The sequence below is a fragment of the Bufo bufo genome, chromosome 4 (genome assembly GCF_905171765.1).
Source record: "Bufo bufo chromosome 4, aBufBuf1.1, whole genome shotgun sequence".
NCBI classification, from domain to species: Eukaryota; Metazoa; Chordata; class Amphibia; order Anura; family Bufonidae; genus Bufo; species Bufo bufo.
Genome location: NC_053392.1, coordinates 48,975,205 through 49,001,526, shown reverse-complemented (window position 1 = coordinate 49,001,526; position 26,322 = coordinate 48,975,205). Strand labels below are relative to the sequence as shown.

At 39.8% G+C, this 26,322-nt stretch overlaps 1 protein-coding gene across 6 annotated transcripts in view; it reads right to left on the bottom strand.

The window, feature by feature from the left end:
• Window positions 1-26,322, bottom strand: part of PKHD1 (PKHD1 ciliary IPT domain containing fibrocystin/polyductin) — a 625,550-nt gene that overhangs the window by 92,705 nt on the left and 506,523 nt on the right. For all 6 annotated transcript variants that reach the window (XM_040427208.1, XM_040427210.1, XM_040427212.1 and 3 more), the window contains one exon: window positions 5,539-6,529. In XM_040427208.1, the coding sequence (XP_040283142.1) occupies window positions 5,539-6,529 (991 nt within the window). The remainder of the gene's footprint in view (window positions 1-5,538; window positions 6,530-26,322) is intronic.

The following is a 26,322-nucleotide window of genomic DNA, read 5'->3' as shown; positions in this document are numbered from 1 at the left end:
CCGCCTAGTAGTTATATTCTTGTACATAGGAGCAGTATTATAGTAGTTATATTCCTGTACATAGGAGCAGTATTATAGTAGTTATATTCTTGTACATAGGAGGCAGTATTATAGTAGTTATATTCTTGTACATAGGAGCAGTATTATAGTGGTTATATTCTTGAACATAGGAGCAGTATTATAGTAGTTATATTCTTGTACATAGGGGCAGTATTATAGTAATATTCTTGTACATAGGGGCAGCATTATAGCAGTTATATTCTTGTACATAGGGGGCAGTATTATAGTAGTTATATTCTTGTACATAGGAGCAGTATTATGGTAGTATATTCTTGTACATAGGAGCAGTATTATAGTAGTAATATTCTTGTACATAGTAGCAGTATTATAGCAGTTATATTCTTGTACATAGGGGGCAGTATTATAGTAGTTATATTCCATACATAAGAGGCAGCATGTTAGCTGTTATTTTCTTATAAATATGGGAAATATTATTTTACTGAAATTATGGCCATAGGGTTTATTCTTAAAGCAAAAATTTGTTCACACTACGTTTGATGGTAAAATGTGAATTGCATTATGGATTTCGTTACCACGGACCATAACGCAATTCTATGATGGAATGCATAACGGAATGCCTTTAGAGGCATTTCGTTATTCATTCCGTCATATTAGAAGTCTACGGAAACGGGACGGATCCGTTTTGCAGCCCAAAGACTTCTATTATGACGGAATGAATAACGGAATGCATTCCGTCATAGAATTTGCGTTATGGTCCGTGGTAACGGAATCCATAACGCAATTCACCTTTTACCACCAAACTAAGTGTGAACGAATTTCATAAGCGGAAATTCGCTCATCTTTAGTCATAATTAATGAAAAAATGAGCACATAAACTTTGCCAATTTCATCGGAAGTGACCATGAGCTCAGGAAAAATCTCACACAGTAAAGAAAGTTTGTATTCTCTCCTCCTCTCTGCCAAGATGGAAGTACATATCTTTACCACATAGTTTTGTAATATTTGCTACACCATCAAGTATAACTCGAATTGTCATATGTCCTCTATTAATCCTTTGACCTACTCTGACACATAAACCCAAATTATTTGATTTTCTTACGAGCTTAGTATAGTTTTTCACTGGTTTTCAGACTGGGAGAACTGAGAAGAATGCACTTCATGCTGGCTGGCAGGGAACCAGTGAACTATTAACACTTCCAGTCTCTGTTTGGAGGCTGCTGCCAGCCGAGCTGAATCATGGTAACAGATTTGACACCGCATGTTATCAGCCATTATCCATCCTTTGTTTGTTTTCTTTTATGTCAAGCAGAGATTAACGTGAGGAAAGAGTTGAAAGCCACCGATGGACCATAGCCAGAGCGTGCGGATATCTTCATGGGTAGAAAAAATAAACACGAGGTGCGGAAAATTAGAATGGGAAATTTTCCACTGAAAAAAAAAAGGACTGTGCTGAGTTTCGCAGTCTCGTAAGTCATGTTGCTCATTTGCTTATGCATGAAAGATTTCAGAGACCTCAGAACCAAACCCCAACCTGATGACAAAGTGCCATATTGCAAAATTGCTCTTATGTTTTTGGTAGAATTACTGTTGATCAGGGTTCCATCTCACGGATCTCCTATTTTGACCCTATAAGGGTTCATTCACACATCCGTATGTGTTTTGCGGATCCGCAAATTGCGGATACGCAAAACACAGACACCGGCAATGTGCGTTCCGCATTTTGCGGACCACACATTGCGGACCACACATTGCCGGCACTCTCATAGAAAATGCCTTTTCGTGTCCGCAATTTCGGACAAGAATAGGACATGTTCTATTTTTTTGCGGAACGGAAGTGCGGAACGGAAGTGCGGATCCGCAAATGCGGATGCGGACAGCACATTCCGTCCCCATTGAAAATGAATGGGTCCGCACCTGTCCTGCAAAATTGCAGGAACGGATGCGGACCCATTTTGCGGACATGTGAATGGATCCTAAGGGCTCATGCACACGACCGTTGTTGTTTTTCACTGATCCGTTGTTCCGTATCTGAGGTTTTTTTCTTCTCTAATTTAAGTCCTCTTCCGTTCCGTTTTTGCACAAAACATATCCGTTTGGTTTCCGTATTTGATCCGCTTTTTGCAGATGGTATGCAGAAACAGTAACTTATTAATCACCAAACACATGAGCAATATGGGCTGGGCATAGCATTTCTACAGTACGGATCCGCAAAATACAGAAAAAATACGGATGACATACAGATGTGTTCCGTGTGCGTTCCGTATTTTTTGCGGGCCCATTCACTTGATATAATAACAGGACATGCACTACTTTTTTGCGGAACGGCCATACGGACAAACGGAAAAGGAATGCACACGGAGTAACTTCTGTATTTTCTACAGCCCAATTAAAGTGAATGGTTCCACATACAGTCCACAAAAAAAACGGAACGGAAATGGAAAGAAAATACGTTCGTGTGCATAAGCCCTAAGGGAGAGGTAGCTGAGCAAGTTCGTTACAGTTGTGGAGACAGCCCGTTAGGCAGTTTCGTTCAATTTAAACAAATAGCCATCAGGGAGAGTGGATGGTGGAGGCCCCTTAGTTCCTGAACATGGTTGAAGATCTACGTTCTCCATGTTCCCTCCCAATCTCCAGTTCTAATGCTCATAGCTGTAAATTTTATTTTGAAGTGGCTTTTCCCACCAGGACAACCTCTATCAGGTCATATGGTTATTCTCTTAGGGGTCCCTCACACACAACTCCCCTCTGTTAAAGCATCCCTTGTTGTCCAGACCATCCACATAAAGTGCTCCCTCAAATTGCAATATTAAAGGGGTTTTCTGAGACTTTTATACTGATCGGTGGGGGTTCAACACCTAGGACCCTCACCGATCGGATGTTTTGAGAAGGAACCTGCTCTTGAGGTAGTGCTGCAGCATTCTTGTAGCTTTGCCTAGGCCATGTGACATCACATTTATCAGTTTAATGACCTAGGTGCATCTCAACCCCATAGAAGTGAATGTGATACCAAGAATAGCCGCTGTACAATGTACGGCGCTGTGCTTGGTGAGCATAGAGAAGGCACCAGTGCTGGGTCTCGAGTGTTGGACCCCCACCGATCAGATACTGATAACCTATCCGTAGGAAAGGTCATCAGTATAAAAGTCTCGGAAACCCCATGGAATTGGTTTCAGGATGATGATACAAAGTTGAAATGCTGGAACTTGAGACAAGACCTCAACTCTATGGAAAACTGGTAATTGGTTCCAAAACCCACAAGAGGTCAAGCTAAAATAAGAAAAATAAAGAAGAATATTAAGAAGATAAATAATACAGATAAAGTCAAGTCCTTACATATAAAAGTCAGAAATGCTAGTGAAAACTGCGTAAATCACTATCTGTGAAGACAGCAACTTCCTCTGGGTCCTGTTCAGAACATACAGTATGTACCAGAAAACTACACTGTAGCTAACATCACATGTTGTCTAAAGGGGCAGCTCATTCTGGCACAGATAGAGGTCCTTACCAAACATGTGGTACTGCCCTGTATTGTAGAGGGCGCCACTAGATCCAATCAGTTCAAGCACTGTAGTCATACAGGCATCTTTCCAGTAAATTCCCGTCCAGTTGACTAGGCCTTCCAGCCAACCACAAGGGAGAAATATCCGGATTGTCAGTGGTATTGTATGTTGAATGTGGTTTCAAGTTACAATGTGTTAGCCCAGCTCCCTGTACCTGCGATTCTGTCCCCACACGCAGGTACGGGCGCCAAGCTTCTTCACTTCTTTCCATGCTGATAGGCGCAGGCAGCGCGGTTCTTAGTTGTGGTTTGCACTCCTGCACACCAGCATTTCTGTCCTAGCTCTGAGCAGAGCTTACACTCTGGCTCGAGTTCCTTGAGTGTATTTAGGGTGTGTGCGGGAGTGTCTCTCCTCCCTTTGTGAGGCGTCCTACGCACGCCCTTTATCTTCCCCTGACTATAGCTGTCTGCAGGAGGTATTTAAATGTGCCTCCTACTACAGCAAGGCACCTGAGCAACTTAGGTTCCTAGCTTGTCTAGTTTCCTATTTGAGCGAAGGTGTTCTGTTGGTTCTTGTCATTCTGTGCATCGAACTTCGGATTACGTTTTACAGACTTTTCCTGAATGCCGCCTGCCCTGACCCACGTTTATGGACTTTGCCTGACTGCCGCCTGCCCTGACTTCTGCCTTTGTACCCTGACTACGCTTTTATCTGATCAGCCTCTGGCCTCCCAGCATCCACTGGGTGTATTGTGTCATCTGGAGGTCCAGATTTCCTCGTATTCCAATTCCCCTCTGAGGTAGCACCTGGTACACCCCTCGGGAAAGTCTCTCCACACCATCAGAGGTATCGTGTGAAGAATGAGGGGTGTGCTTAGACATCGCCCTCAGAGGAAGTTGGTTCTCACCCGCTGGTCATAACTCAATGGCCCAGGAAAAACTATTGCTGAAAATGTTGTAAAAAACATACACATCAGCAAAAAATCTAACTCATGTGGGGATCTCCCAACTATTCCCCGATAGATGATGTCTTGGGAGAAAAGATTTGGGAAAACTGACTATTTCCTGGGGGATAAGTCTAGATAAGCCTCTCGCCTCTGAATACACATATAATTTTGAACAAACCAAACATGTATGTGTATGGGGTGGTCGGAAGAGCTGTCGACCAAATGATCATTCAACCGACAGCTACTGAATGAGTATAGCTGCCTTAAGACCATTGTAAGCTGAAGAACCGCTGTATTACATGGTTAGCTATTCATTTGAATGTGCAGCATTTTACATTATATTTTTATTGCAGTGACTCTAGTGCTGAAATGCATGGCCATAATCAGCTGATCACCAAAAGTTTGTGAAGCCATACCTGTAGTGATCAGTCAAGGTGGTTGTAGTAATTATACTAAACCCTTTAAAGACTTTTATACCATATCTACAACTTTTAGGTTCCCCACCTAGTGGGAGAAGGTTGGGTCCCTGACCACTCTGCTGCACAGCAATGCTACAGGCGGTGATCACATTCAGTCTACCTACGTAGGTGGAAAACTGGCAAACCACATACACAGCAATCTCCTTTAAAGTCTATACATGCAACAGACGCAGTCGAACAAACATGGTGTTGGTTTGGCATAAATGTCAAATAAGCATAGGTCCACCTTTGAACTCCATTTTACAGTTTACATTTAGACAAGTCATTTTGTAAATGCGTTACATTACTTTATCCTAGGTTAAAGCTTGTATTGTACTTCAGAGCTGCATTCACAATTCTGCAGACAGGGCATTTCTGCTTGTTCACTAAGCCAACTAGCAGAATTGTGGATGCAGCTCTGGGGGATAGTAAATTAAGTAATTCAGTTGTGAATAACTAATCTAATGTATTTAAGCTGTAAATTCAGTTCTAAGATGAATATATAATATATAATCATATCCTTCTCTAATGGGTCGTTTCAGCTATGAGGAAATGAGCATATTATTGTAGATGTGTTTATAGCATCATTTGTCTACTAGCTATCCTGTAGTACCTGCTGTTGTTCCAAGGAGCTGGCTCAATCACCATCAATGAGTCAATATTCATTGGTACGGCCTTCTCAAGTTCTCCAGTCTGTAGTCCACCAATAATATGTGTTGCAATGTTCTGCAAGCTACCATAGGTCAAAGAAGAGGGTGTGGTCAGATTTTCTGGCATAACAAAGTCCTGGATTTCAACAATGAGCACTTCTAGTAGGTTTTCATGTGCATGTTTGGCGTGGTCGACTTTAAGAGGTGCCTCAGAGTGACGTTTAACTCTTGGTCTTTCCTGATGTACAGGAGGGCAGTGACGGTAACGCTTAGAGTGGTTGTCCATCATGGCCTCTAATGTCTTGGCCTTTCCTTGTAAATTTTGCACTACTGTTACCTGAGATGGCGCAATGCTCAAAAATGTAGCCAGGTGTGATGGCAGTTGGTTGCGCAATTGCTGGCTTGTTCCCAAAGCCACATACAAAAATAAGTGAATGGACAGATTGGTCCATACCTCCACTGGCTCATCTCCTTGGAGAATGACGTATAACAAATTCTCTCGGAAACTGAAAAAACTTGAAATCTGGTCGCTACTTTGAAATTTGGGCTCAGCGTCAGAGAGAATGGTTGAGTATTTCCTACCTCTCCACACAATAGAGAAACTATTAGGGACATCATAAAACAGAGCCAAAATAAGTTTGGTAGAGTTCTGACTAGCATTGAGACGAAGTCTAATCGCCTTGGGAGTTGGGCCATTGAAACACACTTTAGAAACCTTTTCAGCTGGTAGGATGGAGTAAAAAGTTTTGTCGGCTTTGTCACAGCAACGATTGTGAGGGTTCTGTCTACTGACAAACACTTGGATAAAGTTGTTGGTGATGGATAATACTGGTGAGAAGGGTTTAATGACATTTGCGATGACTTCGAGGATGACGACTGTGTGGTCAATCTGTTGACATATGTTAGCATGAGATTCAGATTTGTAGGAGCAAAGATCATCCTTCTTGTAAATCCCTGGGAGGAAAATAATAATGTAGAAATTAAGAACATTTTAGAATAAAATAATAGAATAGAATAAAAGTTTATTCATGATATTCATGTTGGTGCAGAAGACCTTTCAGTCTATCAACCTAGATAACATGTAAGCAGACAGTAAGGCTTCTTCTGGCTTTCAGACCTCAGTTTTCCATACATAACCCCCCCCCCAAATAAAAAAAACTGATCACTGTACCTATCCGACATCACTCATTTGGAACATGTTTCATGCCTTGAAGTCATAAATTGGAATGCCTGAAAACAGCTTGGGTTGTCATTAGCAAAGTATCTTTGGTACTGAACCCAACAAATTTTTGGGTTCAGTTGATGGTCGTATGCTGTGTTCACACTTGTGTTGTGGCTTCTATTCATAAAAGAAGCTACAACGCTCTTCCAGAACATCGTATAACAGATACCACCTCCAGCTGATCGAATCTGCAGTAGAGGTTTCCAACAAACTCAATGGCATAAATCAAAGAAAAGAAGGATTGGGCATGTTGGATTACCACTATACACAGCTTCTCACAGAAAGTCGCACTGTCACACCCATCTTCACATGTACATTTATACTCTACTATACAGTGAAACGATAGCTGATCTAAAGTTAAAGGGGTGGTCTGAGTTTTTGCTATTAATGGCCTATCTTTAGGATAGGTCATTAATATCAGATTAAAGGGGGTCCGACTCCAGACACCCCCGCCAATCAGCTGTTTGAAGACGTCATGTTCATCGATCACGTGGCCTAGGCACAACTCAGTCCCATTTAAGCGAATGGGACTCTACTATATGTACTTGGCATTGTAGCTCAGCCTCATTTACTTGAATGGGACTGCGTTGCATCTAGGCCATGTGATCGATGAACATGACATCACATGACATCTTAAAACAGCTGATCGGCGGGGTTGCCAGTAGTTGGACCCCCTCTAATCCTAGGGATAGGCCATTAATAGCAAAAACTCAGACAACCCCATTTTGGCTCAAAATGTCACATCTTAGGTCACAACCATTTTCTACCATGCCATACCCTTTCCTGTACAGCCACACCTATCAGTGAGCCAAGGTCTAGGTGCACTCCCATTAGTTAATGTGTCCCAATATGTTTTGATTCCACAAAAAATATATCTACAGTTGAGGGAAGGAGGGATTCAGGATAGTCCCATGTACATTAATCAGCAGGTCCCACCAAAAATAGGCCAAAGTTGTGTGTGTGTGTGATTTCCCTTACTCTTAGGGTACTTTCACGCTAGCCTGATTCTTTTCCGGTATTGAGTTCCGTCCTAGGGGCTCAATACCGGAAAAAAAAAAGATCATTTTTTTCCTAATGCATTCTGAATAGAGAGCAATCCGTTCAGTATGCATCAGAATGTCTTCAGTTCAGTCACTCTTATGGTATTTGGCCGGAGAAAATACCGCAGCATGCTTTTCTCCGTCTAAATTTCCGGAACATTTGCCGGATCCAGCATTATCTTCCATTGAAATGCATTAATGCCAGATCTGGCACCAAGTGTTCCGGAAAAACGGATCCGGTTTTCTGGTCTTCGCATGCGCAGACCTTTAAAAATGCAAAATCAAATAAATAACGGATCCGTTTTTCCGGATGACATTTGTGTTTCAATGCATTTGTTAGATGGATCCGCATCCAGATCCGTCTACAAATGCTATCCATTTGCACACGGATTTCCAGATCCGGCAGGCAGTTCCGGTGACGGAACTGCCTGCCGGATCTTCACTACGCAAGTGTGAAAGTACCCTTAAAGAAGCAAATGGTATCAGTTAATAGATCTGCCCTTTTATAATATTTTTTTTCTATTGTTTCTTTTATTCATATGTTTTGCCTTTTTTAAGATTCTTGCAACCTCTTAGTTGTGTGAGAACCTGATTTATATATTTTTCCTGAAAGGATTTCAGGGGCATTTAAATACAAGAGTCTCCTTCAGACACTGAAATAGTTAACACGTTTTCGGTAGTTACATGAAGAGACTCTCTCACTTGGGATATTCTCCTGCCAATCCTAATTTTCTGCGGCCTGTTGATTTTGATCACTTTTAAATGAAACCCACACTGGCCTTAGTAATCATAATGTCATTTACAATTTCCCACAAAACACATTTATCCGCTAAGTAGCACATTGAAAAAAGAAAAAAAGGAACTCCTTATGTACTCTCCCTGAAAAAGGCCTAATCGGATTACTTCATCATGAACCTCCAAGCAGGGGTTCTTGTAAGAGGTCTACAAGAGAAAGAGACAATAACTGAAGCCTGCTCACAGCTGACTCTCATAATGCAAATGAAGAAGAGACGCCCAATGTAGCACGCGAAGGGCAGGAGCATAATAGCCCCCGGGCTCTTCCTCAAAGAGACTGGTCAGGGAGGATAACAAAACCAATGAATTGAAAAAAGTGACCTGTGAATGCTGAGATGTTTGATAGAACAGCAAGACTATCTAGGCTCTGTTTCATGTTAAGAAAATTGAATCCAAACCTTCATGTTTTCTGCCCAAGTCTCCTGATTTGGAGCTATAGACCTTTTATGTCAAGCATTGAAGACTGAATTCTAAAATAATATGGTGCTCAGAACATGGTATTTTGCTTTATTTTATATTCAAAGTATGGAAATATAAGGTTCACCATAAGGCCTCTATCACACGGGTGTCGTGTGTGAGGGCCGGATAGGATGCGGGTGCATTGCGGTAAAATCGTGTGATTTTGCCTGCAAGTGGGGTGATTAGTATTGTATGCGATTGCGTTGCATTATTCAGTTTTTTCCGTGCGAGTGCAATGCATTTAGCACGCGCGTGAGAAAAAACTGAATGTGGTACCCAGACCCGGACTTCTTAACATGGTTATGAGGGGAAATAATAGCATTCTTAATACAGAATGCTAAGTAAATTAGGGATGGAGGGGTTAAAAAAAAATATATAAAAAAATTAAACTTACCTCATCCACTTGAGAAAAGGACCTTTGGTGACGTCACTGCGCTCATCATATGGTCCATCACCATATGATGAGCACAGTGACGTCACCAAAGGTCCTTTTCTCAAGTGGATGAGGTAAGTTTAATTTTTTTATATATTTTTTTTTAACCCCTCCATCCCTAATTTACTCAGCATTCTGTATTAAGAATGCTATTATTTTCCCTTATAGAAAATATTAAAATCTACAGAATACCTAACCCAAACCCGAACTTCAGTGAAGAAGTCCGGGTTTGGGTCTGGGTACCACATTTGTTTTTATGTATTTCTATATTTTTCTTTACATGTGGTAAAGAATGGAGTTCCATAAACCTATTTTTTCTATACTTTTTGTATGATACCTCTAGAATTTGAAATTGAGTCATTTGGCTCAAAAAGATCTATAACAGTGGTCAGATGTTGTCTAAGGACATCTGGCAAAATCAAAGATTTGAAGACTGTTGCTCAAAACAAACCAGCCTTGGGAAGGACACCAACAAGCAACTGTACCATAAAGCTGACCATAGCAAGTCAGCTGCCATACTGCAAATTGCTGGTGAGACTAGTGCCTCTCCTCAGAACCTCCTCAGTGCAAGCAGATGCAACATTGATCCTAACCCTAATCTATTGATCCAAATCCTAATCTATTGATCCAAATCTTAATTCCAGTTTGTGAAGAAAGAATATGGCAATCTCATAACAAAATAAAGTGGTATCATTTGTGATCCTTGGTGGTGTAGTGCTCTTTGCTATTTCCAGGTAGTCAAGGGTTTTTTGTTACCCCTGGAGCTCTAGTAACTTTTGAAATGTCTCGTGCTTCAGAGCCATTTTTAATCCCCAGTGGTCTAGTGCCCTTTGTAATTCTAGGTGCTCAAGTGACAATTGTGGTTCTTGATGGGCTACCGTTCATTGTGGAAGCCCTGGTGGTTAAGTGGCCTTTGCAATCCTAGGTGCTACAGATATGTTTTAATCCATAGCATTCTTGCTAGTGTTTTTGCAATCCCTGGTGGTCTAGTGGTCTTTGTAATGCCTAGTGGTCTTGTGGTTTTTGTAATCCCTGTTGGTCTAATGCTTTTTGCAATCATTGGTAGCCTAATTCTCTTTGTAATCCTCGATGATTTAATGTTTTTTTTTGTAATTCATGACCTAGTATATTTTGTAATGCCTCATTGGTCACTGAGTGCGATGTTTGCTTACTAAGGTTTAATAATGTAATGCATACTTTAAGTGCTTTTCTATGCCTTTCATCTGAAGAAAATCGGTGCACACTTTTCATTTTCTCCCGGCGAATTCCAATTTAAAAGAAAATTGTCTTAAGGCCTAAAATAGTCTATAGAATAAGAAATAAAATAAAAAACACAATTGTCTAAAGCATCTGAAAAATAAATAAAATAATACATTAAATAAACAATCTTATTAAAGCACAATTAAAATAATAAAATGCATACATTATTAGATCAAATCAAATAAAAACTCAATTTATACAAAAAATGTAACATTTACTATATTTTTTTTCACCATCTTCACAGAATACACCAGAAAATCTAAATCCTGACATATACTACAGTCTTTAATAGCACAGGATAGGTAGGCTTTATTTTTCGAACCCATCCTGTGATTTCTTATGACACAGCAGGGCCGTGTTGATGTTCACAGGCTGCTTTAAAACTGTCAGCCTCGCTGGGCCTAATGTACAAATGCAATTTCGGACTCTCGCCATAAAGTGAAGAAGCCATCACCTCGCTACCATCTGTTTTGGGCTGCACGGTAATTTCACTGGACGAGCAGAACAAGAAACGAATGCCACACTCAGCTCTGAGCTGTGGATATAATGAGATTTGAAAGGGAAGTCCCGGACGTTACAAATCAGAGCCATATGTGACTATTTCCTGTGTCAGATCCTTTCTCATAACCAGCACAGGGATTTTTTTTTCTAAACTTTTTTGTGCTTTTTTTTTTTTTTCCTCTCATGACCCCACACCATGACTCTGAAATCTTTCATGGCTGCTTACAGGCCTCGGGCCTTTCGAAGGCAGTTGCATAAATAAATGGCTTTGACAGCAAGCACCATAAGAGTCTGCGTGTTCACCACAAGTGCTTCTACGGCACAGCGCTGATGAGAGAAGAAAATGGAATGACATTTTGTTACTACTTTTGCAAAAAAAAAAAGTTCTGTGACAAGTAATAAAAGAATTAAGTCAAATAAATGTAAATTGTGTAATCCAAAAATTTACGGTATTTTTTTTATTTTTTTAATTGATCGAAGGTATAAAAAACAGAAAAATAGTTTCTCCCAACAAACAAATATTTATGCTTAAAATAAAAAATGCCTTTGGGGCTGAAAATGTTTGGATTTTTTTTTACCTTTTAATTAGAATTATTTTAGCTTCATGGGAAACATAAAAATCCCTAAAGGCCTGAATTAAGAATAAAACAGTCTGCAGCTGCCGGAACAAGTGAACGGCAGATCATCTGTAAGTTATTGTTGAATACGCCCACGTTTGTGTAGTGTGACGGGAGGACTGATAGACAAATCTATGAATTTAATAACTGCAAGTGGGTTATGAAAACAAGTCTGGCTGACTACTTCCTCTGTGTGGATAGCACTTCCTGTCAAATTTAAGAAAACTACTGTAGGTCTTACAAATACTTTGTGACTTTCGAGAGCTGTTCATTTTGCTTTTATCTCCAAGGGGTTACCTAATGATGTTTTTGTATTAAAGAAATTACTGGAATATTTATTACAAGAAAAATATGTTTTATTTTTGTTTTGTGAAAATTAAATTTTTTTTTTTTTACTGCAAACGTAATTTTTTTTGTATTTAATTCATTTTGTTATTTTGCTTTTAATTATTATACTAATTAATGTAGCTGTTTTAAGGGAATTTGTCACCACATACCTCTCCATTAAACCAGGTGACATAGTAGATGTACGCTTGTCAGCTGAATGTAATTATGTTGGTCCCATCTCGATCGGTGTCCACACTTTTAGTTTTATCTTGGGAAAACTTTTTTTTTAATTTAGTTTTTTCAAATTACCGTATATATATATTTTTTTTTTTATGTGTAGACACCATAATAAATTATTATAATGGGTTCTCTATTTTGTCTGTCGTTTTTTTTATATGTAATATGTATAGTTTTTCATGGCCACTGTGGTGACAGTTTTGGTTGATTTGATTTTTTGAATGTTTTATTTGTACTTTATATTTTTTTTTACTTATTTTTGGCAGATAATATGTTCCCTAGGGGTCATTAAAAAACATCTGCGGGACAACAATTTTTTTTGTAGTTTCCGCCTTTTTCTCTGTAAGTGGGGCATCCACGGAACCCCAGTTACAGGGGAAAATAGTCTCCTGTGGGGCATTTTACACAGGCAGAACTGTTCAGGGTCTGCTAAGACCCTGCAGCTCTACTCTGCCCCTGAGAAACCTGGCGATCACGTGATCGCTGGTCCAATAAAGGAAGTGCCTAGCCTCTTCATCTATTCATTGCATAGTGTTTATTACTTACTGGATTACAATAACAGGTAATGGCCAATTTAAAATCTTTCACCCGCGATATTAACTCAGACAAATATTTGCTGTAACTGCTCTTAAAAAACAGGGACAGCCCCTGCAAATACAGTACTGTTAGAAACTATGATCTGGTATGTGTCAGGTCCTTATTTTGCACTCTGTTGCCATTGCTGATGAGGGAACCAATAAGTTAGTTAGAGAGATGTACTTATGGACAAGGAGGGATGAGATGGAGGTCCCCCCAGCTCCCCTTCTTTTTTGTGCTGGTTATTAATGAGGCACGGAGTGCTCTGTCTTGCTAGAGGTGTAGACCACTCTCTCTACATGACCCACAAGCACGCCCTACAGTGGAGCAGATCACGTCATCAGCAGGGAAGTGCTCACTTACCACTTGGTGTCTCTGCCCTGTGATGGCATAGGAAGCACCATACGTCATCAACGTGGGACGGAACCACCATCGTTTGCTGGTAGCTGCCCCAGCAGCACGATGATGTGGGGCATAGGGCATGTCATCCCTAGTTGGTGGGACCAGCACGCAATGTCAGAAGATTTAAACCAGAAGGCATGGCGATGCGTTCAAGTATGCCACCTGCAACTTCAGGAGCTTTTACTGCCATACGCAGCAACCAAGAGTGCACCTCATTGAAAGTCCCCTGAGGAAATTGGGTGACACAGCCCTTTTGAAACATGTAGGGACAATAATTCTAGCATCTGGAAACCTGTCAAATCCCCGAACAGCAGGACTGGTACCACCTTGGTCAGGGCTAGATTTAGAGCCCAGATGTGTTAAGGACTGTCCAGAGAGGTCGCCCCTTTTGGGGTGGGTGCCCCGCTTAGCTGGACTAATTAGTTCAGTCTAGGCCAGGCATGCGCAATCTGCGGCCCTCCAGCTGTTGCAAAACTACAACTCTCAGCATGCTCGGACAGCCTACGGCTATTGGCCTACAGCAGGGCATGGTGGTAGTTGTGGTTTTACAATAGCTGGAGGGCTGCACGTTGAGCATCCCTAGTCTAAGCCAAGCACAGCAAGAGAAGAGAAAGATGCCTTGTCCTGCTGTGACCCGGAAAGGAGACCTGCACTGTGACCCCTCTCATCCGCCACTGGACTTGCATACACTGTCTCGTATCTACTGAGGTGGTAGGACTGCTCTAGTTTTTATTTTTAAGCACTGCTGTGTCAGTATTCACTATATATGGATGCAGCTTCTATGCAAGTAAATTGGTGTGACTATATGTATATATTAAATACAATTTTACTAGGATGTACGGTACTTCAACTTATGCTTTATTTTAATCACCTAATTGAGGGTTTGGAGGCCTTCTAGTTAGATTAGAGGGAACCAATTTAAAAAGCTTACACAAAGTGACATGATGCTTTTTTACAATTGCATTCAGACCCTGGTTACTGAGAGGGCACAATAGCTTCTCTCTCTATACTGATGAGCAAAAGGGTAAAAATATTTTGAACTTTTGATTTCCAGGCTCCGTATCTCAGCATCCACTACAGCTTTGAACGCAAGACTACCATCATTTTATAGACCATCATCTTGGCTATCTCATACATAAATTGGACTTGCAACTATTTAGCATATGATTAGTTCTGCAGATTCTTCTCATGTAACTGCATTGTTACTGTTTTCCTCCTGGTGGTGGAACAATCTTTCTCTTCTTGTATACTACATATTACAACCTGTTCTCACATTCCCTAATAGCTCTGTGTGATATTAGGCTGATTTCCAAGTGAAAGGTTATTGGTTCAAATCCAGGAGCAGCCATGATGAATATTTCCCAAGAAGAGAGATACAGCATCATCCAGCTCATCGATAGCGGTATCTCAGTTGGAAAAATACAAAATAAAGTCTGTCCATCCATTCCAAATGCAACAGTTGGACGTCCAGGCAAAGTATCGGAGTCAACAAGTTGGCTCATCACAAGATCTATCGGTTCTGACGTCCATGCAAGCACCGTGTGGCGTGCATTACACAAGTCTGGAATGGTGGCCCGAAAAAAGGTTAAGAAACCTCGACTTTAATATCGTCATAAGAAGCGTTTGCTTGAGTTTGCAAAAAATTGAACAGTGGACAGTAGAAGATTGGAAATAGGTGATTTGGAGCGATGAGATGAAAGTCAATAGACTGGGTGCAAATGGGTATTGAAGGGAAAGGGTGGATCAAAACAGATTAATAAAGTGAAGGAACTGTCAAGTTTGGTCGAGGAAAGCTGGATGATATGGGGTTGTTTCACAGCAAAAGGCATTGGATACTTGACCTGGATCGATGGTAGTCTCAAAAATCGAGTACTATGGGTATAAAAAATGATGACATAGTGTTCCAGCAGGACAACAACCTGAAACATACCTCAAGATTGGCAAACAAATGGTTTAATGACAATGAAGTAGAGGTGCTGGATTGACCCACACAGTCCTCTGACCTCAACCCAATCGAATACTTGTGGGAAGAGTTGAAGAGAAAGCTGTATCCACAGCCAAGTGAGTCGCACCGACATTGGGAACGGGTAGAAGAGACCTGGGAACAGATTTCAGTCGAGACATGCTCGAATCTGATCAAGAGCATGCCTAGAAGGATTCAGGCAGTGCTGAAAACCAAAAGGTGGATTTACTAAATAATTAAAATTAAAATTTAGAATTTTAGAAGCAAAACAGTAACAATGCAGTTACATGACAAGAATCTGCATAACTAATCATATATGAAATAGTTTCAAGTCCATTTTATGTATGAGATAGCCAAGATGATTGTCTATAAAATGATGGTGGTCTCACGTTTAAAGCTGTAGTGGATGGTGAGATATGGAGCCTGAAAGTCACAAGTTCAAAACATTGTTACCCTTTTGCTCATCACAGTATAAAAAAAACTAACTCTATTATAATTAGCACATGGTAGGTGGAGGGCTCTTATGCTGAGCATCTCTTTTCTGAATAGAGGACACATGTGAGCCAGGAAAAATTTGAATTTTCTGTTTCCCTAAAGGTCTGAAAAATCCTTCAGGAGTTGCATTTTCCACATTTTTTTAAGAGCCTTTTTATGTTTATAATTACGTGTTAATTACATCTGATGTAATCTAGGTGGAACAGCTTTGTATTTCAATAATTTGGGCACCTGACTAAAACTTATAGATTGTAAGCCCTCAGGGGCAGGGTTCTCAGCTCCTCTGCACCAGTCTAACAAGTTCATGCTTATTGTACTTTTTACTATTACTTATTGTACTGTATTTTTTGTTTTATATTATGTATGTACACCCTCTTTTAGATTACAGCACCTTGGAATTAAAGGCATTTTAAATTTAATAACTTGCATTTTGCACGTGCAGATTCTAAATAAAAGTTGAAGGTGAAACGTTACTACAATATTACTACAAAACAATTTAAAAAAGTCTACTTAGAACATTCTGTGGCACCTACCCACATAATATATAGTAGACAGGGAAACAAGGCGCCCTGTTGCTACCATCTGTCCCATTTTCCACATCTTACAGCTTCACTTTGTGTGAGTACTAAAGGGTGACTATTAAGGGTCAGTGCAAATATATCTGAAAGGTCATTACTCCCAAACTCCACTTTGACCTCTGGTTCAGAAGGTCAGTACTACCAGTACTAAAATCTGCTATGGACAGGAAGGACCTACATATAAAAGTCATATCTACTCATATTACTTCCATCTAAAACCCCTATCATTTTTATTTTACTAACATTCAAATGATGATCTGGTCCATGCCAGATGCAAACTGGTTTCTTCACCTAGAGAAGAAGATAGTTATCATATAAGAGTTGTCCAGAGTGGAGAAAGAGCCTCTTTCACTCTGGAGGACCTGTCCTGTGTAATGCTTCATTTCTCCTGTGGTGCCACTACAGGGAAATTGAACACTGTGAGATTCCTTCTCCATTCTCTGTGGGTCCCAGCAATTTCTGATCTGTTATATATTCAAGGATCATTTCTTACATGTAGGGATTGTCCAACAAGACGAGCTCTATGGTATTGATCTAGAGTAGAATATCTGTAAAAAAAAAAAAAAAAAGGGGGGGGGGGGACACAGCCCCAGAAACCCTAAATGTATATTGACTTGACCAGGACTTGTATATTTCTTATTCATTCATGTTATCCGTACAATAATTTGTTACAGGCAGCGTCATTTTGGGTGTCATGCTTGGAAGAGCTAATTAGAACAACAGTAATATGCCAGATTCGTAGGCGCTTCCCGTGATCCAGCTCCGGACTAGACAATGCCTCCTATCTATTCCCAGGAATCGTCTATAATAACCAGCAGATGGGAATTCTTGGACACTGGACGGCTACAGCTATTAAAACATCTATGTGAAATCTGAACAGGTTCCTGCATTTGACAAGGTCGACACGGCAAATTAAAAATAAATCAAATACATTGCACTTAGCTTCGACTTATGTATCAATACTGGAAATACTTGGAGACTACCAATATTTCCACTGATGTCAAATCTCAATGTCGAAATGTAGAATTACATGCCAGCCACAAATCTGACATCTAAATGGGCTAAGATGAACTTAAAACATAACGTAAATTGCTCCACCCTTGTTACCCCAATGGAAATTCAAAAGGGTCCATGCCTTTTTGATGGATCATGTCCTCTGGATGGGCTGAAAGGACCTCAGTCCAAAGTCCTTATTTTGCACTCTGTTGCCATTGCTGACGAGGGAACCATAAGTTAGTTAGAGAGATGTACTTATGGACAAGGAGAATCATTTAATGGATCATGTCCTCTGGGTGGGCTGAAAGGACCTCAGTCCAAGGTTGCTCACAGAATAGGCCTTCTCTTTCAGTTTAGGACCTTGTGATTTTACCTTCTCAGGTGGGTCACAGTATCGTTGACTCATGAACATGTAACTGAGTTCCATGGCTCTGCCAGAGATCCATTTTTTTAGACCATTATTGGCTTTTACATCACGACCAAAACTTAGAAAAAGTCCTATCAAATGTTTTTTTAATGTGTTGAACCAAAACCTACATGCCTCTAAATAGGTGTCAGGAACCCCATCATCTGATTCTTTCCTCCATTGCCTGATAATGTTGCAGTGTCTATTGGAAAGGATGTTACAATGGCTGACTGGAGACGTGACCCACCAGGACAGCAACAGCTTTGGCTTAGGGCTAAACCAGAGAATGGAGCCTAATGTATTGAGCATTCTTCACCATGGCTAGGAGGCATGGACTTTGCAAAATAGTATCCCAGGTCACTACTACTGGACTGGCTTACATTAAAAATCGATGAAACATAGGTGAGTTTTCAAATCCCAGTACAGAGATGGTAGGCAGTGATCGTGATCAGACATTGTTCTGCTCCTATATAAGAGTACAGAACAACAAAATATAGGCACATAACTGAAAGGAACAGAGCTGTACAGACTGCATTGACTATAATGGGGCCGTTTAATTTCGGTTCAGGAGAACCTCTTTTTAGCAGAGAAAGAAGTCTATTTTTGATTAATTCTTTGATGGAGGCATCGAATTGAGACTCCAACGCAGATGTGAACATGCCCTTAGGGCCAGAGTGATATACTGTAGGAAGAATCTTTATGAGGGTTAGGGCACAAAAGGATTGGCTGGAGTCAGGGTCATGTTAGTAAGCACTCACCCTTTAAGAGACTGGAAGTGAATACATGTTCGAAACCTGATAGATAGAAATATAGATAGATAGATATGAGATAGATAGATAGATAATAGATTTATCTATCTATCTATCTCATATATATCTATTATCTGTCTGTCTGTCCATCTATCTATGATTGATAGATAGATAGATAGATAGATAGATAGATAGATAGATAGATAGATAGATATAAGATAGCTAGATATGTGTCACACCTGTGAAAGTTGTTAGAAGGTCTGAAAGACTGGCTGCACATGAGTGATCTGACAGCCTCTTTTGGTTTCACTTTGTCTGTATTGCTGGTATGTCCACACCTCCTGTTCAGGTGTGGATCATGTGACCTTTACCTTTCCTTATTTAGTCTGACTTTACCCATCACTCCTTGCTCTGGATAGCTTCATTTGGTTTTGGAAGAGCTGGAGTGTGGTTCTTGTTGAAGTCCTGTTCATCCATCATCATCACAAGTTAAGTGTTCCACTTGTGTTTTGTATCCCCCCCCCACCTGGTTGTTTACTAGGCCTCAGCGAGATGCTAGTTCTTTCACCAAGGAAGGAACGGGTTGTCTCTGCCCTGTCATTACCTTTGGGGCATCTGATAGATAGATAGATAGATAGATAGATACAATTGCAAAGAAGACAGTTAGGGCTCATGCACACGAACGTGTAGGGCTGAAACGTTGCCTGGGTGCATAAAGTGGGTCCACCACCCATTTCATACAACTTGAAGTGCTGCTTCTATTTTTGGATTTTTTAAATAGATGGACCATATAAGATGACCATATGGCCAGCATTCCCTTACAGATGTCCTCCTGACGTTGCGGGGCCTGTTTTTCGGTCTAAGCTTTGGCCATAAAACTTCTATAAGAAACCCTAATATTTACCCTGCACTGGATTCTATTTTCTTAGCTACTGCTGAAAAAATTGCCGACGTATTAAATAGGATCAAGGGGACTTTGAAAAATAAATGGGAATCAGATGAATTGTATCTAGACATCTAGATTTGTTTGGAGGTTAAGGGGATTACTGGCAATATCGCTAATCACCTACTTGATATTTTCTATTAGGATCCATTATGTCAGGAGGATGAAAGCGCCTTTTAATTTGCTAAAGTCAGGTTTGTTTTGTCTGGTTTCTCCCCAATCCTTTCACAATCACAGATGGAAAACTGTGACCTGAGATAACTGCGGGCACCGCCTGTGATGTATTGCCTCTCCTGCTCCACATTCTCCCAGCAAGTTACAGAGACTGAAGAAGCCGGCCTTGTGGCTCTAGACTGGGATAAGGCAGCTAGGATATTGTCCACAGCAGTGCAGAGTATTACAGCAGACACATGTTTTGATCTTCTGTGGAGGCAGTGAACTTTGTAGCTAAGGACATTGGCGCATGGACAGGATAAGAAGAATGGTGACAAGGAAGAAGTTAAAGGGCATCTGTCAGCAGTTTTGTATCTGACACTGGCTGATTCTGTTACATCTGTGCTTGGCAGCTGAAGACGTCTGTGTCGGTCCCATGTTCATAGGTGTCCACAATGCTGTGAAAAATAAAGTTCTAATATATGCAAATGAGCCTCTAGGAGCAACAGGGGCGTTACCATTACACCTAGAGGTTCTGCTCTCTCTGCACCTTCTCCACTTTGATTGACAGGACCAGATGTGATCACATTCACACTGCCTGACCCTGTAAAAGTGCAGAGGACGTGGCAGCTGCAGAGAGAGCAAAGCCTCTAGGTGTAATGGTAACGCCCCCTTTGCTCTTAGAGGATCATTTGCATATGATAAAACATCATTTTTCTCAGCAGTGCGAACACGTATGAACACAGGACCAACACAGATGCCTTCAGCTGCCAAGTGCACATGTAACAGGTCAGTCAGGGTCATAGGGACAAAACTGCTGACAGATGCCCTTTGGGGTCCGGCTACACGACGACGTGTGACAAGTAACTTTTTTTGTAATAATAGTCAATGGTGTTGCAGTGTGACCTGAGTTTTTTGCGACTGTTGCAGACGCATGTTGTGTTGCGACACCATTGATTATCATTACAAAAGAGTCACAACTTCTCTGCGACACATGTCGCCGGGTACCTGCAGCAAATTTTGTCATATGACTTCCTGTTGCTCGACACATATCACCGTGTAGCCAGATCCTTAAAGACTGAGAAACACATAGTGCCAGAGTACAGAGCGGTTATATATGGCTTCTGACTACTGATACGTGTGCATATGTCCAACTGAGAGACTGCTGCGTATATAGCGGAGGAAGGAAAGATACAAATGGATAGATAGATAATAGATAGATAGATAGATAGATAATAGATAGATAGAAATGAGATAGATAGATAATAGATAATAGATAGATAATAGATAGATAATAGATAGATAATAGATAGATAGATAATAGATAATAGATAGATAATAGATAGATAATAGATAGATAATAGATAGATAATAGATAGATAATAGATAGATAGATAGATAGATAGATAGATAGATAGATAGATAGATAATAGAAAATAGATAATAGATGGATAATAGATAGATAGATAGATAGATAGATAGATAGATAATAGATATATAGATAGATAGATAGATAGATAGATAATAGATAATAGATAGATAGATAATAGATAGATAGATAATAGATAGATGATAGATAATAGATAGATAATAGATAGATAGATAGATAATAGATAGATAGATAATAGATAGATAGATAGATAGATAGATAGATAGATAATAGATAGATAATAGATAGATAATAGATAGATAGATAATAGATAGATAGATAGATAGATAGATAGATAGATAATAGATGGATAATAGATGGATAATAGATAGATAGATAGATAGATAGATAGATAGATAGATAGATAATAGATAGATAATAGATAGATAATAGATAGATAGATAGATAGATAGATAGATAGATAGATAATAGATAATAAATAGATAGATAGATAATAGATAGATAATAGATAATAGATAGATAATAGATAATAGATAGATAGATAATAGATAGATAAACCAAGCAATAGAACAGCACCTCCTAAGTTAAAACGCAGGTGCAAGCTACCTGGCAATAATACAGCAAACAAGAAATAGTAGCAGCACACCACTATATGCACTAAGATTGAGTAAACAGGTGAATATGTGAACAGGGTCAAATACATGACGCCATAAAGTATAATAGTATATAGTCACTGCAAAAGCAGTGGAGAAGTTCTTAGCGCATATTATTGATCAAAAATATGTCGGGCCCACCTACCAGACGGCAAGGTAGCTTCTCTTCAGGTGGGGACCTACTCTAACATGGAGGGTCCAGCTCCATTGTTTCTCTGATTAAAAGCACCAAGGGGTGGGGGATGGGCGAGGAGTGCAAAGTTCCACAGAGGATGTCCAGTCCTCTATATTATATATAAACCAAGCAATAGAACAGCACCTCCTAAGTTAAAACGCAGGTGCAAGCTACCTGGCAATAATACAGCAAACAAGATAGATAGATAGATAGATAGATAGATAGATAGATAGATAATAGATAGATAGATAGATAGATAATAGATAGATAATAGATAGATAATAGATAGATAGATAATAGATAGATAGATAGATAGATAGATAGATAGATAGATAATAGATAGATAATAGATAGATAGATAATAGATAATAGATAGATAATAGATAGATAGATAGATAATAGATAGATAATAGATAATAGATAGATAGATAGATAATAGATAGATAGATAATAGATAGATAATAGATAGATAATAAATAGATAGATAGATAATAGATAGATAATAGATAGATAATAGATAGATAGATAATAGATAGATAATAGATAGATAATAAATAGATAGATAGATAGATAGATAATAGATAATAGATAGATAGATAATAGATAGATAATAGATAGATAGATAATAGATAGATAGATAATAGATAGATAATAGATAGATAGATAGATAGATAGATAATAGATAGATAGATAGATAGATAGATAGATAATAGATAATAGATAGATAATAGATAGATAATAAATAGATAGATAGATAGATAATAGATAGATAGATAGATAGATAGATAGATAGATAGATAATAGATAATAGATAGATAGATAGATAGATAGATAGATAGATAATAGATAGATAGATAGATAGATAGATAGATAGATAGATAGATAGATAGATAGATAGATAGATAGATATGAGATATACAGATAGATAGATAGACTCTATGATGTTATTACATCGGGGGCTGGATATCTTCATACATCCATGTGGCGGTCGACTGCAGGGTCTCTGGGGAACAATGTGCTCTCTTTTAGTAGATATAGTATTAACCTTTAATTGGCTGCCCATCATGGACGCTGTAGAAAGAAGCATTGTCTGCCTGGATTCTGGCCATTAATAAAAGTCAGGAGAAGTGTCAGTGCTGATCTATGCCTCTATTTATAACCCAGGTGGTGACCCATCTACACGAGACTCTGCAGATCTAGATTACATAACTGTCCGCATCACTCCTGCCTTGGAGCCAAATGTGCCTCCTTGAGGTCAGATGCCCATTAGGAGCATCAGGAACCTCAGGTGAAAACTCCTTATTAACCCTTTAACTTTTTAATTTTTTGGGCTATCCAAATTACGTTTGCTGCCCATTTTTTTCCCCTTATTTTTTTATTTAATTTTTTCATTTTTAAAATGTTCAACATGTCACTTAATTATAGTATTAGAATGATTTCCTTATTTTTTTTTACAATTTTTAATATACACAGTCTAGTCACATTATTATGACCACTTCCTACTTTCAACATCGGGCACTGGAGCAGACGGATGGTCACTGCATCTCTGCTAACAAAGTTGCATCGGCAGAAATGGCGTCAATTTTCGTGTTGAGCGCGAATATTTGAATCGCAGATTTTAATTGCGAATATCGCCAATTCGAGAATTCGCGAATATTTAGAATATAGTGCTATATATTATTTAGAATATAGTGCTATATATTCGTATTCAAGAATAGTGTTGAATATTCTAATCGCAAATTTATCGTGAATTTATCGCGAATATATTACATTGCCGATTTTCGCAATCAAGTAAACAATGACTGGAGATCACATATTCTCAATTTGCTAATTTATGGCGAATATTCGGTCAAAAATTCGCGAAATATCGCGAATTTGAATATTGCCTATGCCGCTCATCACTAGTCAATTTTCATGGCAGAATCTGACCTCTGCTGACTGGTAAAGGGTTGCCTTCTCCGATGAGTCATGTTTTCTGCTTCTGGAACGGATAGACATTGGCGTGTCTGGTGAGAAACATCAGAGAACAAACACCCTGCAACCACTTCTGGAGGAACATGAGCTGGTGGGGGCAGTGCTATGGTCTGGGGAAGGTTTTTGTGGCATTGTCTGGGCCCACACATCCATGTGGAACGCACTCTCAACCAGTTTGGTTATGAGTCCATCCTTGGAAATCACGTACATGCTGATTGTCTTCCCTGGGTGGATGGGATCTTTCAGCAAAACAATGCGATATGTCACATGGCTAGAAATATCCAACATTGATTGGAAGAGCATGACCAAGACTTCCAAATCCTAACCTGCACCACACTAATTGCCAAAACTTGAACCCAACTGGACATCTGTGGGATCACCTCAATCGTCATGTTCACCCTATGGATCTTCCGCCATGCACCCTCTGCACTGCAGTCAGCATGGCTCCAGATACCTGTGACAACCTACCAGGACCTTATTGAGTCAATCCCTGCTCATCTAGCTGCTGTTCATGCTGCCCACAGTGGTTAGTCTGGATATTAGCTGGTGCTCATAATAATGTGACTCAACTATGTAAAATATGTATAGTGTCAGATAAATGCGGCGGCCGGGGCAACAGTGTGTGTTGTTCTGGGTGGTGTTTTTTTCCAGATATTATGTCCCCCATGTGGCTATAAAAGACCGCTGTTTAAAGCAGGTAACCCTGTTAAGGTGACATTTGGGGTTGTCTTGTTTAGAAAACCTTGCATTAGCAAATTCTGAAATACCGGTATTAGGGAATTCTGGAAATAAAGGGAGGTGGATCCGCTGTTGAGGATCCTCATTTTTTTGCCAAGGAGTGTCTCTCGCTCTGGATGACCTGTCATGTCCTACATTATACAGACAGCGTATTGACATGGATGGACACTGAGTAATTCTTCATTTCTCATTTTTCGTGGTGGTGCTGTAGGGAAATTTAACACTTATTGCCAGGTTTCCTCAAAAATTACAGAACTGATCACTGTGGGACCAGCAGGAGGACCTTTTTTTTGTCAAAGGACTCTTGGGTTCTCCCCTTATAACATAATGATTGAAGAGCAGAGCCCAAGCTATGACTAATACTCAACATGTAACCATACAAAACAATACAAAAAAAGCCAATAGAAATAAAAAATTATTTAGACCGTTCTGTACGTGGGAGGCCTCTGAGAGTCTCATAACTTTGGACATGCCTAGAATATAACATACATTAGAATTTTTTTTCCCCATAATCTACAATGGAAAATGAAGGAAAATATTTTCCGCTCGGTTCAGCAACTTCCACCTTCCCCACTTTTGACTTTGGGTTGCAAATAAGGAATATAACAAGGTGCATCATGGTCAGCCTGACTCCAATCATTCTGTTAGAAGGGGAGAACCCAAGAACCCATGACTCCTCCATGGACGCCATAGTAGCCACAATGCAAACTACAAAAAACCCTACAGGGGTAATTGAAGCCATAATGGTTGACCCTTACTTGCCTAGAAACAGATGTAACTACTGGTTAGGACGAGTAGTTAATGATTTATGCATCAGTAGTTTGTGATCTTAAAGGGAACTGCCCTTTAAGGGGGAGGAACTCTAAGGGGTTCAGTAGCAGTCGCATCAAAAGGCCTCCAGCTGCCGTAAAAAACAGGCATCAGCATTGAACTTGGTACATGTTAGGTCGGGATCCAAATGCTTCGAGTTATACCTCCAGCCCTTTAAGTACCTGTCCTGGCTTATTTTTCAAGCCAAAAGGGCAATTATCCCAAACAGTGAAGTAGTCTTTAAAAATAAAACCATAATTTCCTTCAAATAACTGCAGACTTTGCTGGGAATAATGAAGGAAACAAACCTCATATCGTAGATCAGAGAGTCTGAAGCTTCATAAAGTCAGATATTTGGAAGTCATGTGCAAGTCATAAGATATCTCTGGGTTGAATCAGTGAGAGCCACTGTTATAAGAGGCGTGACAAATTTCCAGTGATCCCAGTGTATTTTTCTCTTGGTCACTGATAAATCACATGTTGTGTCCTCTCGTGGGAGCTCTGCTCGTTGTGAGTCACAGGGTCATCTCAAAAGGACCACAAATAAAAGGTGAACTCTATACAATAGGGCCACTGTGCGCTCCGCTGAGGGAGGGGTGAGTTATTACATAGGGCTGGCTGGATTGTAGGATATGTCATGCATACCATAATGGAACTTTACAGTAGACAGGGGTTAAATCAATTCCAGTTTGCAAGGGTAAACCTCTGATATTGATAAAACCTTACTGAGACCTACAGTGCATTCAGAAAGTCTTCAGACCGTTTCACTTTTTTTCACATTTTGTTATGTAGCAGCCTCTTGCTAAAATAAAAAATATCAAATTTCCCCCCATCATTCCGCACTCAATACCCCAA